Source organism: Stigmatopora argus, chromosome 22, assembly GCF_051989625.1.
Source record: "Stigmatopora argus isolate UIUO_Sarg chromosome 22, RoL_Sarg_1.0, whole genome shotgun sequence".
Classification (NCBI taxonomy): domain Eukaryota; kingdom Metazoa; phylum Chordata; class Actinopteri; order Syngnathiformes; family Syngnathidae; genus Stigmatopora; species Stigmatopora argus.
The window spans coordinates 12,025,469-12,038,843 of NC_135408.1; the positions used below are offsets into that span (position 1 = coordinate 12,025,469).

The following is a 13,375-nucleotide window of genomic DNA, read 5'->3' on the forward strand; positions in this document are numbered from 1 at the left end:
GGAGTCAAAACCTCCAGAAAAGAAAACAAATGTTGGTACGAGGTCAAGAGCCAACGGCAACAGAATATGTCATCGTCACATGTATTTGAAGACGACAAAGTCCAATTTTAGTTGTCTAGTCTTCGTTGCAGATGATTTTTTTTTCTCTTTAGAGGAACGGCCACTTTTGGATCATGCAGGGAAAATCAAAGCCTTTTTTGCCGTCTCTGCACGTGGACGTCGACAAAGACATGCTTGCAAACCATCTTTGCGGCGCGCGCAGAGATCAATGCACCACAGTTTTTAAGGGTGCATTAGCAAACACATTTTTTTGCCATTTACCGTCCCACAAGGCTCACGCATTGTTATTGATCTGCTCTTCGCTCTGAATTTATAATGCCGCGTTGAGTGGTTTTGTTGTTAAGTCATTCTGTGCCGTCTGACGATGATCGAAGTCCAATTGGATTTCACTGCAAGCCCTCCCAGTTCAAATGGATTGAACAACCATCGCCGTCAATGGCATTAAAATATTATCCATCACTGCCAGCCCTCCAGTTAAAGGCCCCTACAGCAATTGGAGACTAAAACGAACGAACGTGCATTAAATATAAAACATAGTCCTTTTTTCGGTCCAAAAGAAGGTCTGAATCGATTTCGCTGAGTTCAGTCAAGTGTTTTTGTCTGCTATTTTGAGTCAAAACGGCTGTTATTAACCTTTTCCTGAAGTTGCTCACTGCTGTCCCCTCGTGGAACAAAGCAATTACTATTGTCGTCAACTCATTCACTAAGTCAAAAGCATAAATTACGAGTCTATAATTTACATTCTTGATGCTGTTGTTCAAACGAGATGAGAAAAATACAATGGAACGGATTCAATCTTTTTGCACATAAAATGCATGGGTTTGTTTTCTGAATTGGGAAGAAGCAAATACGTAGTAAATATTGTTGGTCACGTGACGGGAATCAACATCGTGACGCAACATCCTGTCTAGCTTTTCCATGCGTGTTATTTTCTGCTAACCACTTTTGCAATCGGAATTCTCTTATACTGTGGTTTAAACCTATATACATTAATCATGCCGAAAGCCAAAAAGACGAGAAGGAAGATGAAGTTTAACTACAACAAAGACCGCAAGAAACAGAAGAAAAGGATGATGAAGAAGGTGAACCCGAGGATAGAAAAGTAAGTGTGACGGGCGCTCCTTAGCCTGCTAGCTAGCTCAAGCCAGCTAATACTTTTTTACACTTCTTTTCTCAATAAACGGTACGTAGTAACTATACTTATGCGTATTCTCTTCTAACTGGTGACATGTTTTCTGTCCTGTATGTACTGTTTCATTAGAGTAACGAGATTATGAGGGTAAATGTTGCAGCTCATATATTTTGTGACATTGTTTGTCCAGTAAACAAATCCGAGACGCGTGGAATCCAAGGAAGTCCATAGCCAGGAACTTGCGAGATATGGGCTTGGCGTCCGACCCCAACCTCAGTTTGTCCACCAAGAAAGAAAGCGTAAGTTAGGTTTCTTGAATTCCTTTTTCTTTAACCTCCTAGGACCTGGCGTCCACATGTGTGGACAGCACATTTTTAGGTTGTCACAAGACAACAGTGTTAAATTTTGGACTACAAGGGCATGGCGTCCACTTATGATGTGGACATCCTTTCTCTCAGAAACTACATCGTGTAAAAAGATAATTCTTATTTTTTTAAAACTCATCAGGTCCCAATTAGTATAAATATCAAAGAGAAAATAAAAATGCATGCCTTGCAAGAGTATGGGTCTTAGAAGGTTAGGGTTATCTTAGTATCCAAATCTGATATTTATCATCTTTTCGAGGTGCTGTTTCACACTGGAAAATGTCTCTCTTACAGCTCGTGGGATCAAAAACTACTGGGCCTATCGTGATAAAACCCTACGTCATCAATCGTAAGTTTTACGGCATGCCGCACGCAGTTTGGCGCGGGCAATATGTATACGTATATATATTATATCCTACAATATGGTCGACATTGTGTGGGCAGAGCTGCAAGAGGAGGCCAACTTGCCAAGGAAAAACACGGCGTCACTTTCCTCTGACTTGATCCAGTACGTCCAACACATGATCCGAGAACACAAAGAAGACTACAAGGTGACAAGCCTAGCAATAAATGTGGATATTTATATTCTTTCGGATGAAAATGTTGTTGAATATACTGCTCGAATTGATTCATCCAGTAATGGTTGTTTTCTTACTACTGCAAAATAGAAAATAACCAACAAATAGTAGATGTTACTTTGCCGACGTCTACTGGTGAAAAACAGTGTAGCAAGCTTTGTGCGCATATTTTAAAATGTGGAAAAAAAGACTTCTTTTTTTCTCCCTTTTTAAATCGCTTTGATTATTTCATCCCACAGGCGATGGCCCGCGACGAGAAAAACTACTACCAGGACACGCCCAAGCAGATTCGAGGAAAAATCATGAAGTACAAGAACTTGCACACGAAGCAATACGAAGAATTTGTCGCGTCGCTCGCCGGCCCCACTTCGTAGCGGAGCTTTTGAATCAAACGCTTTCGTCGGGTTGGAGAAAAAAAAAGGTGTCAGTAGCAATGACACTCTTTCCTACGATGAATTTCGTTTGTGTCGACCAAAGGACAAGTCTTGTTAAAGAAAAAAAAGAGAAATAAAATACATGAACTCACAGGCTGCAAAATGTTCAATATGGCTAAGAATTTTAGTTCTTGTAATTGTTTTAGAATAAAAAGTGTTCCTCATAGACCGTTGCCTCTTTTTTTTTCCACCATGAGGAAAATGTAAACTATAGATGATAAATAACAACACAACAAAGTTTAAGGTAATGCATTTTTATCTCCCCACACTTAAAAATAGCACATATGCACAAAAACTAGCAAAATACAGTGTTTCTAAGACCACGGCAGATAAACAATAAAACAACTGTGTATAGTTTGACTTAAAATGGCAAAGTCGGACATCTTGGTGCATATTGCACTCTAATTTGAGCCGCTCGTACCTAGAAATTTCCATTGTTTTCTTCGGTTCCTTCTTTCAAACTCTTTCTGCTTCTGGAGCGTTTTTCCCCCCTCTCCTTCTACCTCTAATCAGACAAGCTGGAGCAGGAAGTCCTGGAAGCGGTCCAAGCCCTGGCAGGAATTCCTCAGGGTACCATCTGAAGGCAGCTGGGCGGCCAGGAGGAACAGCTTCCTGTCCTCCGCCACCGAGGCCAGCGACAGCGCCCGGTAAAGCTCCGATACGCTCACGGCCTCTGCTTTATCCTGCGCAAATAGCAAAGACAATTTTACGCAAATCCCAAAGTCGTCACTTGTACGCAATGAGACGCTTACATAAAGCCCAACAAATGTTGCAGTAAATGCTGTGTTTGTTCACCACCACCATAACGGATTCATTTTTATGAGCTCTTTTGCACACGTACCATACGTTACCATGGTGTGGTGATGTAATAAGTACAGTGGTACCTTGTATTACAACATGCTCGTGGTACGATGAAAATTTCGATCTGATAATTCGCTCGCGATACGATTAAAATTTCGAGAGTAAATATATGATTTTTTTATTTTTAATAACCTGTTTGTTCGCCAGGACCACCACAGGGAGCTGGGGTCGTGCCCCTAGGAGACGGTGGAGCTCCAACTTTGCCACCGGGAGACGGTCTCGGTCGGAAGAGTCCACCACGTACACCAGCACGTGAGTCTTCATCAGATACTCCACCCAGTAGAGACGTAGTTCCTCACTGCCGCCTACTGTAGAACACACGCAAAAAAAAATCAAGGTCTTCTTTTCAAATGAGAGAACATTCTTGAGGGCATATCAAAACACCGCTCATGTCATTTCCTCCAATTGCGTCAACGTCGTTCCTCGGCAAGGTGGTCTTTGCTACTTACTTTCTAGGAAGTCCAGCTGGTAAGCGGGCACGGTAAAACTCATGAAATTAAAGCCTCGGGTGGGGCGGCACAAGCCCTTCTTGGCCCCCCCGGGCGTCAGGCCCTGAAGCACGCTGCTTTTCCCGGCTCCATCCAAACCCAGCACCAGCACCTGACGCTTCCCGGGGTCGTCTGTGTCCTGAAAGGACACGTTTAGTCACCGTCAAATTCCTCTGGCTTTCTCCCATTTTACAGAATTGTCCAATTCATATTTCTCGCAGGCTTCTCACGTTTATCAACATTTCTTATTTCTACTGACATCAATTAAACAATAATAATTTAAAAAAAAACAGTGTGTTTATTGTTGCTCAAATCAGTCTGCGATTGCTAGCACCCGACAGTCTACGGGTGATTGAATCATTGAACAAGACGATGGAGCCAAACAAGCAAACAAACAGGGAAAAAAAAAAACAAGAAATTGCGCCCTACTTCCTTGATGGCGGAGTAGTGCGCGTCCGGTGTCCATTTTCGCCGGCGGCGCGGGTAGAACAAGTTGAGGGCGATGAAGATCGCCGAGCCCAGGGCGACCGCGGCGGCGCTCAGGGCCACGGAGATGTGTCTCAGAAGCACCATGCGTGCCTGCCTTCGTGCGTGCCTCTGTGGGGGGAGGGAGTCGCTTCTTGACCGACGTCGAGTGCCGTCTGCCGCTGCGTCTCCACTTTCCGCCTCCCCTCCCGACAAGTGAACGCCCCCTCTCGCTCGCTCGTTTTGTTTTTGACTTTCCCAAATCGGCGCAGCGTGACGGCGGTGCGTTCAAGTGCTTCACGTAAATCTTCCACTGCTAGCTAGTAGTACGTATGTATATATCTTACGCGTCAGTTGGTTTAGTTCACTTCAAAATCTCTTTTATGGATTTTTTTTTTTTGAGTTGCGATCAATAGATCCAAAAACAATATACTTTTGACACGAGAAGCATTCACGGTCGACTGCATTTATTCTCCACACATTTAATGATTAATCATTGTAACATTCATGTAATTCCACATCATGTGATGAACAAATGCCTTCTTCATTTCACTCTGGGGAATTTCCACCATAGAATCCTAACACAACAACTACATCTATATTATTATCTTTAGATCTTCTAACAAGGGTGGCGGGGTGCTAAAGACTATCTGGCTGGGTTGCTTGTATTAAAGACCTTTGCTCCATTTTGTCTAAACACGTCCGAGTTTCACTGTCCTAAGGGCTATAATGCTATTATCCAGCAAATAACCCTGCATTTCTAGTTAACTTCCATAAAATGTCCTATAATCCATTGTAAGCGGTCGGATGGCTCCGACAAGCAGACCGAAGTCCGAGTTTCACTGTCCTAAGGGGAATAATGCTAAAGTTATTATCCAGCGAATAACCCTGCAGTTCCAGTTAACTTCCATAAAATGTCCTATAATCCATTGTAAGCGGTCGGATGGCTCCGACAAGCAAACCGATTGTAATCGTTGTTGTTGTTTTTGTCTTTGCAGTCCCGCCGATTGGCTTTGGTCGCGATTCCTAATCCAAACGGGCAACTTGCCACATTCTAAACTATGTTCCTCTCCAACAAGGGCTCCCCGTCGACGATACGCCGAAAGCCGAGGCGGCTGAGGTCCAGCGTTTTGAAGCCGCCTTCCAGGACGAGTTCGGCCACGCCGCGGCCCACGGCGGGCGACTGCTGCAGGCCGTGCCCGCTGAAGCCCGTGGCGAAGTACATGTTGCTGACCACCGGGTGCACGCCCACGATGCCGTTCTGGTCCAGCGTGTTGTAGTCGTAGTAGCCCGCCCACGCGCTCGTCACCTGCACGCAAACACGGGGCGCGTGGAGGGAGCTCTTGAGAGTCCAGCGGTCCCTCCAAAACAAAAAAAAGGACGAACGGACGCCATTTTGGGGGCGTGCCTTCCCCATGGCGCCAAAAGTTACCTTGAGCTTTTCAAAAGCGGGAACACGATGTGCCAGGTGAGGCCAAAGTTTTTCTTGGAAAAATTGGTGGTCCACCTCCAGATCGGTGACATCGGGTTCCTCCCCCTGACGCAAAACAAAACCACACCAAGGATTGTTGCACGGGTGCTTGGGAATTTTTCACGCATTCATTGGATAACCATTTGGTGTCAGTCGCTCGAAGCTTTTTTTATGCCTATTTTCCGCTCATTTGACCAAACTGGTGTTATGTGATGTCTTTTTTTTCCCCCCAAATTTTCTAGGATTGCCAAGTTCAACCAATGTCCCTTTTGAACCCAGAATCTCCAAAACCTCTTCAATATGGTTCCCCATCCCAGTTGAAGTCCCTTTTTTATTCCCCCCAACCTCGTCTGGCGATCTCCCAGCGATGTAGTTCCCTCCGAGCCCCTCTCTCCTGAAGTAAACGCCCGAGTGGTCGATGAGGAAGGGCGTGTCCAGACCGGGACCCTCGGGACAGTGGAACACATAGATGAACCTGAAACAGAATCACTGCAGTCCGTGCAACGAGCAAAAGACTCAACGAATAGCCCTCCTAGTTTTTTTTTTTTTACCTTTTCCTGGGTTCAACAGGAAGCGGAACCTCTGCCATGGTTTCCTTGGATCCGAAGCCCATTCCCAGCATGCTGGCCAGTTTCGCCGAGAAGGCCCCGGCGGCGTTGACTACCATGGCGCACTCTACGGGTTGGTACTCTAAACTGTTTATCATCTGCACCTGACAAGCAAGGAAGTGGAGTCTAAAGAAAGTTCCTCCACTCACAGTACAGTTGACAGCAAAACACTATGCTGTCGGTTAATTTTCTTTTCTATTTTTATGCTCACTTTAACAGATTCAACCCTCCTCAACTCCATTTTTCGGCCGTCCTCCTCCGTTGCTTCGAGAGATGAATAATTGAAACCTGACAAAGAGACGAATCTTAATAAACTGGTGAGTTGGAAACGTGGATTGTACCCACCAGTGACTTCTCCTTGACATTGAATGACGCCCATGGAAAGAGCTTTTCTTCGGAAAGCGTTGAGCAAAGCCCACGGGTCGAACCAGCCCTCGTTCTCCAGACCTGCGTTTTCGTAAGAAAACAAACAAACATTTATTCCTATCATTTTGATGACTGTTCAGGTTCCTGGAACAGGATGAGATTGGAAGAAATGTTCCAAAATAAAACCCTTTAAATTTCATGAACAAAAATGGAATGAGCATTTGCCAATGGAAATACAATTGTATGTGTTGTAAAAATAGGGAAATACTACCAGAGTGATAGAAATGGCAAAGTTTTATGGACTGTCGCTCACCGTATGAAGCCAGCGCCACATCTTGGGTATTGAGCCAGGGAAATTTCTCTTGGAGTTGCGTGGGCGACAGAAGCGCCACTTGAGCTCCGGCGCTCCTTCAAAGCACAACAATTTTGGAACGTTTGCTTGCTCGACTCCGCCTCCGGCTCATCTTTCAGCGACAGACCTCTGAGCAAAGTAGTTGTCCTCCATGATGTGGGCCCCCTTGTCGCTAGCCAGGAACAAGTAGCCCGCCTGGTTGAACTGGAGGTCCACGGCATCTTGGTCGAGAACGGCCAAGTGCTCCTGAGGGACCAGGTTCATCTCCACTTAGAACGCGCGCGCGCCCGTCAACCGTCTTGGCCAGCGTGCCGCGCACCTACGTTGATGTCTCTCAAGAAGTGGGCGGACGCCAAAGACAGCTTGATGTTCTCCGGCAAGGAGAACTGCTGGCGGATCCCCCCGGCCGACAACACCGTCGAAGACTGCGAGTACTGACAACAAGGAACAACCGGTGCAATATTTCCCCCGTCAATCTTTAGTTACGACTTCTGGTGTCTTTGTTTTGACTTACCATTGTGTCCTTCTCCACCACCACAACTTTGACCCCGCCTCGGATCCTCTCCTTCTTCTTGAGCCAGTAGGCGATGGACCAGCCTACCACTCCGCCTCCCACTATCACAACGTCGGACTGCTCGGGGGGGAGCAGGGGGTTGATCTTCAGCGGGCTCCAGGAGCCGCCCGGGAGAACGTCCTTCAGCTTCTTCCTCGTGGCGGCCAGAGTGGCCTCCAGATCTGGGGGGTGGGGTGGTCATTTCAACAAAACTTTTGCTTCATGTTCCAATAAATCAGGAGTGGCCAACTCCGGTCCTCGAGAGCCGGTCTCCGGTCTGTTTTCCACATCTCCCTCCTCTACCACACCCGAATTAAATGATCAACCAATCAGCAAGCTATCCAGAAGCTTGATACCGATCCCGATGATTTGGTTCAGGTGTGGTAGAGGAGGGAGATATGGCAAACAGCGGGTCTCGAGGACCGGAGTTGGCCATCCCAGCAATAACTAAAAACGACTACTAGTAGTTTCACCCATTCCTTTTCATATTTTGACGCACGGTCCATTGTATTTTGCTCCCCCTACCTTTAAAGAAGTCACCCCGCAACGTGGTTCCCGTGGTCAGACCTCGGCGTGATAGTTGGTATTCATACGACCGCCGGAGCTTCGTCTCGATCCGTCTGGAGGGGAGCAGAAGTCCAAGTTTCTGGACGTTTGCACGCAGGTAAAAACACGTTGTCATGGTTTTGCTTAGTATAGATGCTGTTCATGTGCTCAAAACATTGTTTCTTGTGCTAAAAATATGGAAACGGAATTTAACAGGGTCCAAGTCAAGTCTAGAGAATTGACTCAAACGCTATCGCACGTACGGCAAAAGTGAAAAAATAAAGCATCCTTTTGCATTCTCTTCATCATTGTTTGGAGAAACTGTTTAACTCTTTGGGAAAAATACACCTACATAAGTTACAAAACTGACAAAAAAGGAGTCGTAGTGATCAATTTATTTCAGAAAACTCTACACATTTTAAATGTTAAATTACTTTGAAAACTCGCTACGAAGTGTGCTTGGTATTTCCGCAAGCTTCACCTAGCAACATGACCAAGTTCTCGTCATGTGACCACTGTTGGCCAATAGAGACACGTGTCAATCCCTACGACAACATTACTAAAGAAAGTCAAATCAATCAAATGTGGTGTCGAAACTCTGTTTTCCCTTCAAAATATGCAAACTACTACTAAAACAAAGTCTTTTATACTTGATTTAAGCAAGTGTTCGTTTTAATAGTCTTACATTGCTTTTGCATGTCTACAGTATTGTAATTCTATCTTGCATTGTGTTGACAAAAGATATCCTGATACTTAACGCTAGGGGCACTATTGAGTGACTCAAAGCCGATAAGAAATTTAATAGGCAGATGTGTTTAACTAACTGTAGTTCATCATAAGCCAAATCATGCATTCAAAATCCATTACTATTTCATCTCATTATTCAAAAATGTTTTTTTCTGTTTTGTATTAATCATTTTTATTGAGCTGATATATTTATTTTAGGAATGAAATACAATTGAAATATACAGTAATATTGTAATCATTTTAAATGAAAAAAGGTCCTTAGAATACAAATATTTAATGTCAATATTTTCTCAAATCTTTTAACAATCAGCATTCAAAGTTTGTATTAAAATCAAACCTAACCCAAGAAAAAATTTAAAAAAACGTGACCATTTTGACCAATGAATTGGACATCTATAACCGTCAGTGGCAGTAAAAAAAACCGCCCTTGTCTCCCCTTCTGTTTCTGCCACATATCTCCACTTCCTGAAAGATGCACATTGCACTTTTCCGATTTTTTTAAATCAACGCTAAACTAGGGAGCTTATGACTCTCTTGAAGAGCAAACTTCAAGGTTGGATTTAAAAATCAAACGCTTGCTAATCCCTGGCTGATCTTATCGCTGAGGAGAAGAAGCCTCGCTAGAAAGTACACTTCACCTTCCTCTCATCCGGCGGGTGTGGAAAAGTGGGCGTGTGGCAGCTGGCGTTGGATAGATTGTTTAAATAAGCGCATGCATGACAGCAGCCATTGACCTCGTAAGCCCGCATCCATCTTGGAGCCTCAATGAGAAACGAGCGCCTGACTCGTCATTCACGCAAAGGTCAAGACCAACGCTGGTGGAAGCGCTCCTTCATTTTGATTGATGGACGCGTGCTTATTTAGGTCCGCACGCACCGACACGCGTGCATCGGCCGCCTTTCCGCCCGCGGCCGAGCAGATGAGGCCCGCAAACAACCTCTATTGGATGAGCACAACGTCCAAAACAGGGCAACCAAACCGCACGTGAACGACTACAGTAAAAAAAAAAATGCGTTGAGGGGAGATTGACATGCGTTTTCATGGATATGTTTATCAAATACAACTTAAAATGACAATGCTATTTTCTTTTGCTTCCCATTTAAGCCGATGAACTTGACGCCAAATTATTAAGTGACCCGTGGGGGCGTCTCATTGGTCCACTTTTGTCCCAAAGGAAGCGAGACAAACAGCCACGCTGTTATTCAACGGAAAAGGGAAAAAAAAGTATTTTATTAAAGCCATTTGCTTTGCGCGATTTGCTATTTCATATTATCCGACACGCATGGAACGGCTCATGCAACATTTAACACGACGAGCGTAAATGAAGATTTATTGATTTGAGATCATCACATCTGACTGAGAAGCAGATTTTTGAAAAGAGGAGTGCCATTGGCATTTAGATTCTAAATGAGATGTTTTGAAAAGTCCAGAATTCAGGATATACTCGTCTGAAATCTGACAAGAATGTTGTAGACACGTGTACGTTCATAGCTTATTTTCTTCAACCTTAGAATACGATTTTTTTCCTCTCACAGCCTGTTGATGGATACAAGAGAACCTCGCCGCAAAATGTCACTACGCTCTGAAAAGAAAAGTCTCTCTCCGACAGGATGAAAAGAAAAAAAAAAGAAGCGAGAAACTCTTAGCTGGGTTGGCTCAACGTTAAATAAAAAGGATGGCCCGGAAAGGTCAACTTGACGAGGCGATGAGGGACGACGTGACACTTTAATAACAAGACTTTTTTTTCTCCTTCATAATAGAACAGGGCGCATTTGCACACGGAAAAAAAAATCCCATTTGACGCTTCGCTTAAGCGCCCCAAACTAAAAATGGACGCCTATCTTTCCACATGTCACTGTTTGTTAAAGAACCGTCTGAAACATGGCAAACATTCTAGAAAGTGACTTGAGCTTGTAAGTCAAGGTCACCTTGTGGACTTCCTGTGTGTGACTCCAGTTTTTTTTAGCTAGGTCTACAATGTCTTCTGTGTCTGTCTTGAAAAAAATGGAACTTGCGTATAAATGTGAAATGACTTAATAAAAATCCAAATTATGAATGTGAAATTACTTAGTAAAAATCCAAATGATATGAAGTTAAAAAAATGTTAATGAATATAACCTTCCCGGCATACAATTAAAACTATTAAACATTTGCAATCAAGTAATACTAAGAGACATATTCAATATTTTTTTTCTTATGAAAATGCAGAGCACAAAACAGCAATTAGAAAAACAAGACATCAAGTTGAACACATCACCCCAAAAATAGAACAAAAATCTGATTCAAATGATAGTTGTACATTTCAATTGAGAATCTAGCAAATGTAATACCTTAACCTTGTACCGCAACCAAGGAAATTTCCCGAATACGAGATAAAATAAAGATCGAATCTAATTGGTTGCCCTGCTGTTTTTTTTTGGAGTTCACCCTGAACACTTAATCCTTTTTTTCCTCTCAATTTTTAGGAACTTTCCTGCTCGTTACTGCAACGTGAAGGCATCATGGCGGTAAGAGGAAATCCAATTCCCCCATTTCTACCCAGATCGCACACGCACGTCGGGCAGAGCTCGGGTTTCGTGACATCCGCCATCTGGGAAGGGTTAAGCGCATTATGAGACACTCACTCCGCAAATGGGCAGAGAAGAGAAATAGTTGCTCGTTGGTTGCGCCTTCGTTCCAGTCGGAAGATAGAGAGAAAAGCTAATTAACACTTTTTTTTCTTTTGTTTTGACGCTAGCAGGGCACTCATTGGCCGCCATGTCGATTGGGAGGAAGCCAATCAACATTGGAATTTTCATACTACTTTTCCATTTGTGCAACAAATTTCCTCGCTTGGAAGCACGCGGCGAGCGTTTGCTCATTTGTTTGCCGCCGGCGACTCGCATAGCGTAACGTTAAAGCTCAAGCTCCGATGCTCCGCCTGGTAAACAAAGGATTGGTCACAGATGAAGCATTCCATTGTTTGTTTGTTGTTGTTTTTTTAGCCTTGAGTCACCACGCCATCATTGTCACCCCGCGCACGCTCGCCTGTCATTTTTTATTCATTGCTTTTCTCTCCGTTTGTTCCTCAAAAGGAGCCCGGAGAGGCCACGCAAACAGGCGTGGCCACCTCGTACGTGCGCCGGGATGGCCTACGTGACGTTCTGCTGTTGCATTAGTTTGACCTTGAGTTGCAAAGTACAGGTGTGGCTGTGGGCGGGGCCTCCCGCGTCGCACCTGTCTGAGTGTAGTGACAGCCAAATGAACCTTCTAGAACAGGGGTTAAATAAACCGTTTAACAAAAACAGCCAGCAAAACAATGGGTTTTTTGGAGAGAGAGCTCCCAGCCCAAATACCCCCAAATTGCATTTTCCTGCAGCTTCATACTGTATGTCGTCTGTAGATAAAGCAGATCACGCCGCTGTCGGCGCGGATTCGCACTTTTGTCCAAATTTGTGGTGATATCACGCTTTCCCAAAATTCAGAAGTGGTGTCTGCTTTGGGATGGAACAACACACCCGTGGATCATCACAGAGTAAAAAGGTACAGATGGTGTGATGTGGCTTTGACAAAGCCACTGTTTTAATCGGCCCTGAGCAGAAGGAAATTAAAAGTCTCATCGGAGTCTATTGGCTTGCTGTTTTTGCCTCTGGCAGTGGAAAAAAAAGAGAAGTGGGAGGAGAAAAAGGCCCGTTTCACCTCGCTTACGTTTATTCAAAATCCCGGTTGAATGGACCATCGGATCAGCCAGATAACAAAAAGGCACGTGGCTCGTGCAAATGCTCGCCTAAGGGAACACCTGGAAACGGGCGCTATTTTGCATTGTTTGATTGCATTTGACACATGGATTGGAACTCGCTGAACGATCCCATTTCAGCGGCTCCGTGTGGACGTCCATTGGATTTTGACGCCGGCCCAGGTGGTGATCCTGTCGCGCCGATCCGATGTCGCCACGCCACAAGCCAAAGAGATGTCGTGGAGGCAAGAACTGAGGGACTAAACAGGTAACTCTTGTTAGCCTTTATGGCTTGCGACCTTTTGCTTTATTTATCCTCAAAGTAACACACACACACACACACGCGCTCACACACAATGAAACACACTTGTCACCAGCACTTCCACGTCAGGATCATGAAAGGCGAGTGTTCTCAATTGAGCATGTTCCCTCCCTCTTCAGGAGCTGCATCCTACTGGAACTTAATGGATTGGCGCTGAGGAGGCTAAATGGATCTCCAAAGCCAGGAGGGACAACATGTTGCCATGGTGATCAAGGAACCTTTCACTAGCCAGCGGCTTTGACCCGCGGCTCCGTGAATGCGGGACTCGGATGACAAAAAAAACAGAGGGAAGATCCAGAGTAAGAGACGTTG

The 13,375-nt window shown here is 44.7% G+C and overlaps 3 protein-coding genes and 1 long non-coding RNA gene across 5 annotated transcripts; 2 read left to right on the top strand and 2 right to left on the bottom strand.

Annotated features, from left to right (window-relative positions):
- Positions 1 to 936: 936 nt before the first annotated feature.
- On the top strand, positions 937 to 2,735 carry nop16 (NOP16 nucleolar protein homolog (yeast)). Its single transcript, XM_077592492.1, has 5 exons — positions 937 to 1,162; positions 1,383 to 1,491; positions 1,852 to 1,906; positions 2,002 to 2,108; positions 2,375 to 2,735. Exons 1-5 carry the CDS (start codon positions 1,056 to 1,058, stop codon positions 2,507 to 2,509), a joined length of 513 nt encoding a protein of 170 aa, XP_077448618.1. The 5' UTR covers positions 937 to 1,055; the 3' UTR covers positions 2,510 to 2,735.
- Positions 2,736 to 2,807: 72 nt separating this feature from the next.
- On the bottom strand, positions 2,808 to 4,601 carry arl10 (ADP-ribosylation factor-like 10). The gene is made up of 4 exons (XM_077592530.1): positions 4,348 to 4,601; positions 3,880 to 4,057; positions 3,563 to 3,738; positions 2,808 to 3,252 (listed from the first exon to the last, which is right to left on the bottom strand). The coding sequence occupies exons 1-4, from the start codon at positions 4,489 to 4,491 to the stop codon at positions 3,079 to 3,081; spliced, it is 672 nt and encodes a 223-aa protein (XP_077448656.1). The 5' UTR covers positions 4,492 to 4,601; the 3' UTR covers positions 2,808 to 3,078.
- Positions 4,602 to 4,833: 232 nt separating this feature from the next.
- On the bottom strand, positions 4,834 to 8,550 carry foxred1 (FAD-dependent oxidoreductase domain containing 1). Of its 2 annotated transcripts, XM_077592051.1 has the most exons (11): positions 8,259 to 8,550; positions 7,695 to 7,915; positions 7,504 to 7,614; positions 7,308 to 7,426; positions 7,142 to 7,236; positions 6,808 to 6,909; positions 6,674 to 6,750; positions 6,406 to 6,566; positions 6,200 to 6,329; positions 5,816 to 5,920; positions 4,834 to 5,692 (listed from the first exon to the last, which is right to left on the bottom strand). In XM_077592051.1, the coding sequence occupies exons 1-11, from the start codon at positions 8,413 to 8,415 to the stop codon at positions 5,438 to 5,440; spliced, it is 1,533 nt and encodes a 510-aa protein (XP_077448177.1). In that variant the 5' UTR covers positions 8,416 to 8,550; the 3' UTR covers positions 4,834 to 5,437. The 2 variants fall into 2 exon arrangements, with proteins under 2 accessions (XP_077448177.1, XP_077448178.1); XM_077592052.1 differs by lacking the exons at positions 7,695 to 7,915; positions 8,259 to 8,550 and having other exon boundaries at positions 7,500 to 7,613.
- LOC144067950 (uncharacterized) lies at positions 8,106 to 13,345 on the top strand. The gene is made up of 4 exons (XR_013298068.1): positions 8,106 to 8,397; positions 11,492 to 11,533; positions 12,883 to 13,009; positions 13,183 to 13,345. It is a non-coding gene; the product is annotated as an uncharacterized LOC144067950 (long non-coding RNA).
- The last annotated feature ends 30 nt before the right edge of the window (positions 13,346 to 13,375 follow it).

Coding starts and splice junctions, on each gene's coding strand:
- nop16 (XM_077592492.1), top strand. CDS start 1,056: ATGCCGAAAGCCAAAAAGACGAGAAGGAAGATGAAGTTTAACTACAAC. Junction 1,163..1,382: donor GTGAACCCGAGGATAGAAAA/GTAAGTGTGACG, acceptor TTGTTTGTCCAG/TAAACAAATCCGAGACGCGT. Junction 1,907..2,001: donor AAAACCCTACGTCATCAATC/GTAAGTTTTACG, acceptor TTGTGTGGGCAG/AGCTGCAAGAGGAGGCCAAC.
- arl10 (XM_077592530.1), bottom strand. CDS start 4,491: ATGGTGCTTCTGAGACACATCTCCGTGGCCCTGAGCGCCGCCGCGGTC. Junction 3,739..3,879: donor CCAGCTGGACTTCCTAGAAA/GTAAGTAGCAAA, acceptor TGTGTTCTACAG/TAGGCGGCAGTGAGGAACTA. Junction 3,253..3,562: donor TGGTCCTGGCGAACAAACAG/GTTATTAAAAAT, acceptor CTATTTGCGCAG/GATAAAGCAGAGGCCGTGAG.
- foxred1 (XM_077592051.1), bottom strand. CDS start 8,415: ATGACAACGTGTTTTTACCTGCGTGCAAACGTCCAGAAACTTGGACTT. Junction 7,916..8,258: donor GCGGGGTGACTTCTTTAAAG/GTAGGGGGAGCA, acceptor CCCACCCCCCAG/ATCTGGAGGCCACTCTGGCC. Junction 7,615..7,694: donor TGGTGGAGAAGGACACAATG/GTAAGTCAAAAC, acceptor CCTTGTTGTCAG/TACTCGCAGTCTTCGACGGT.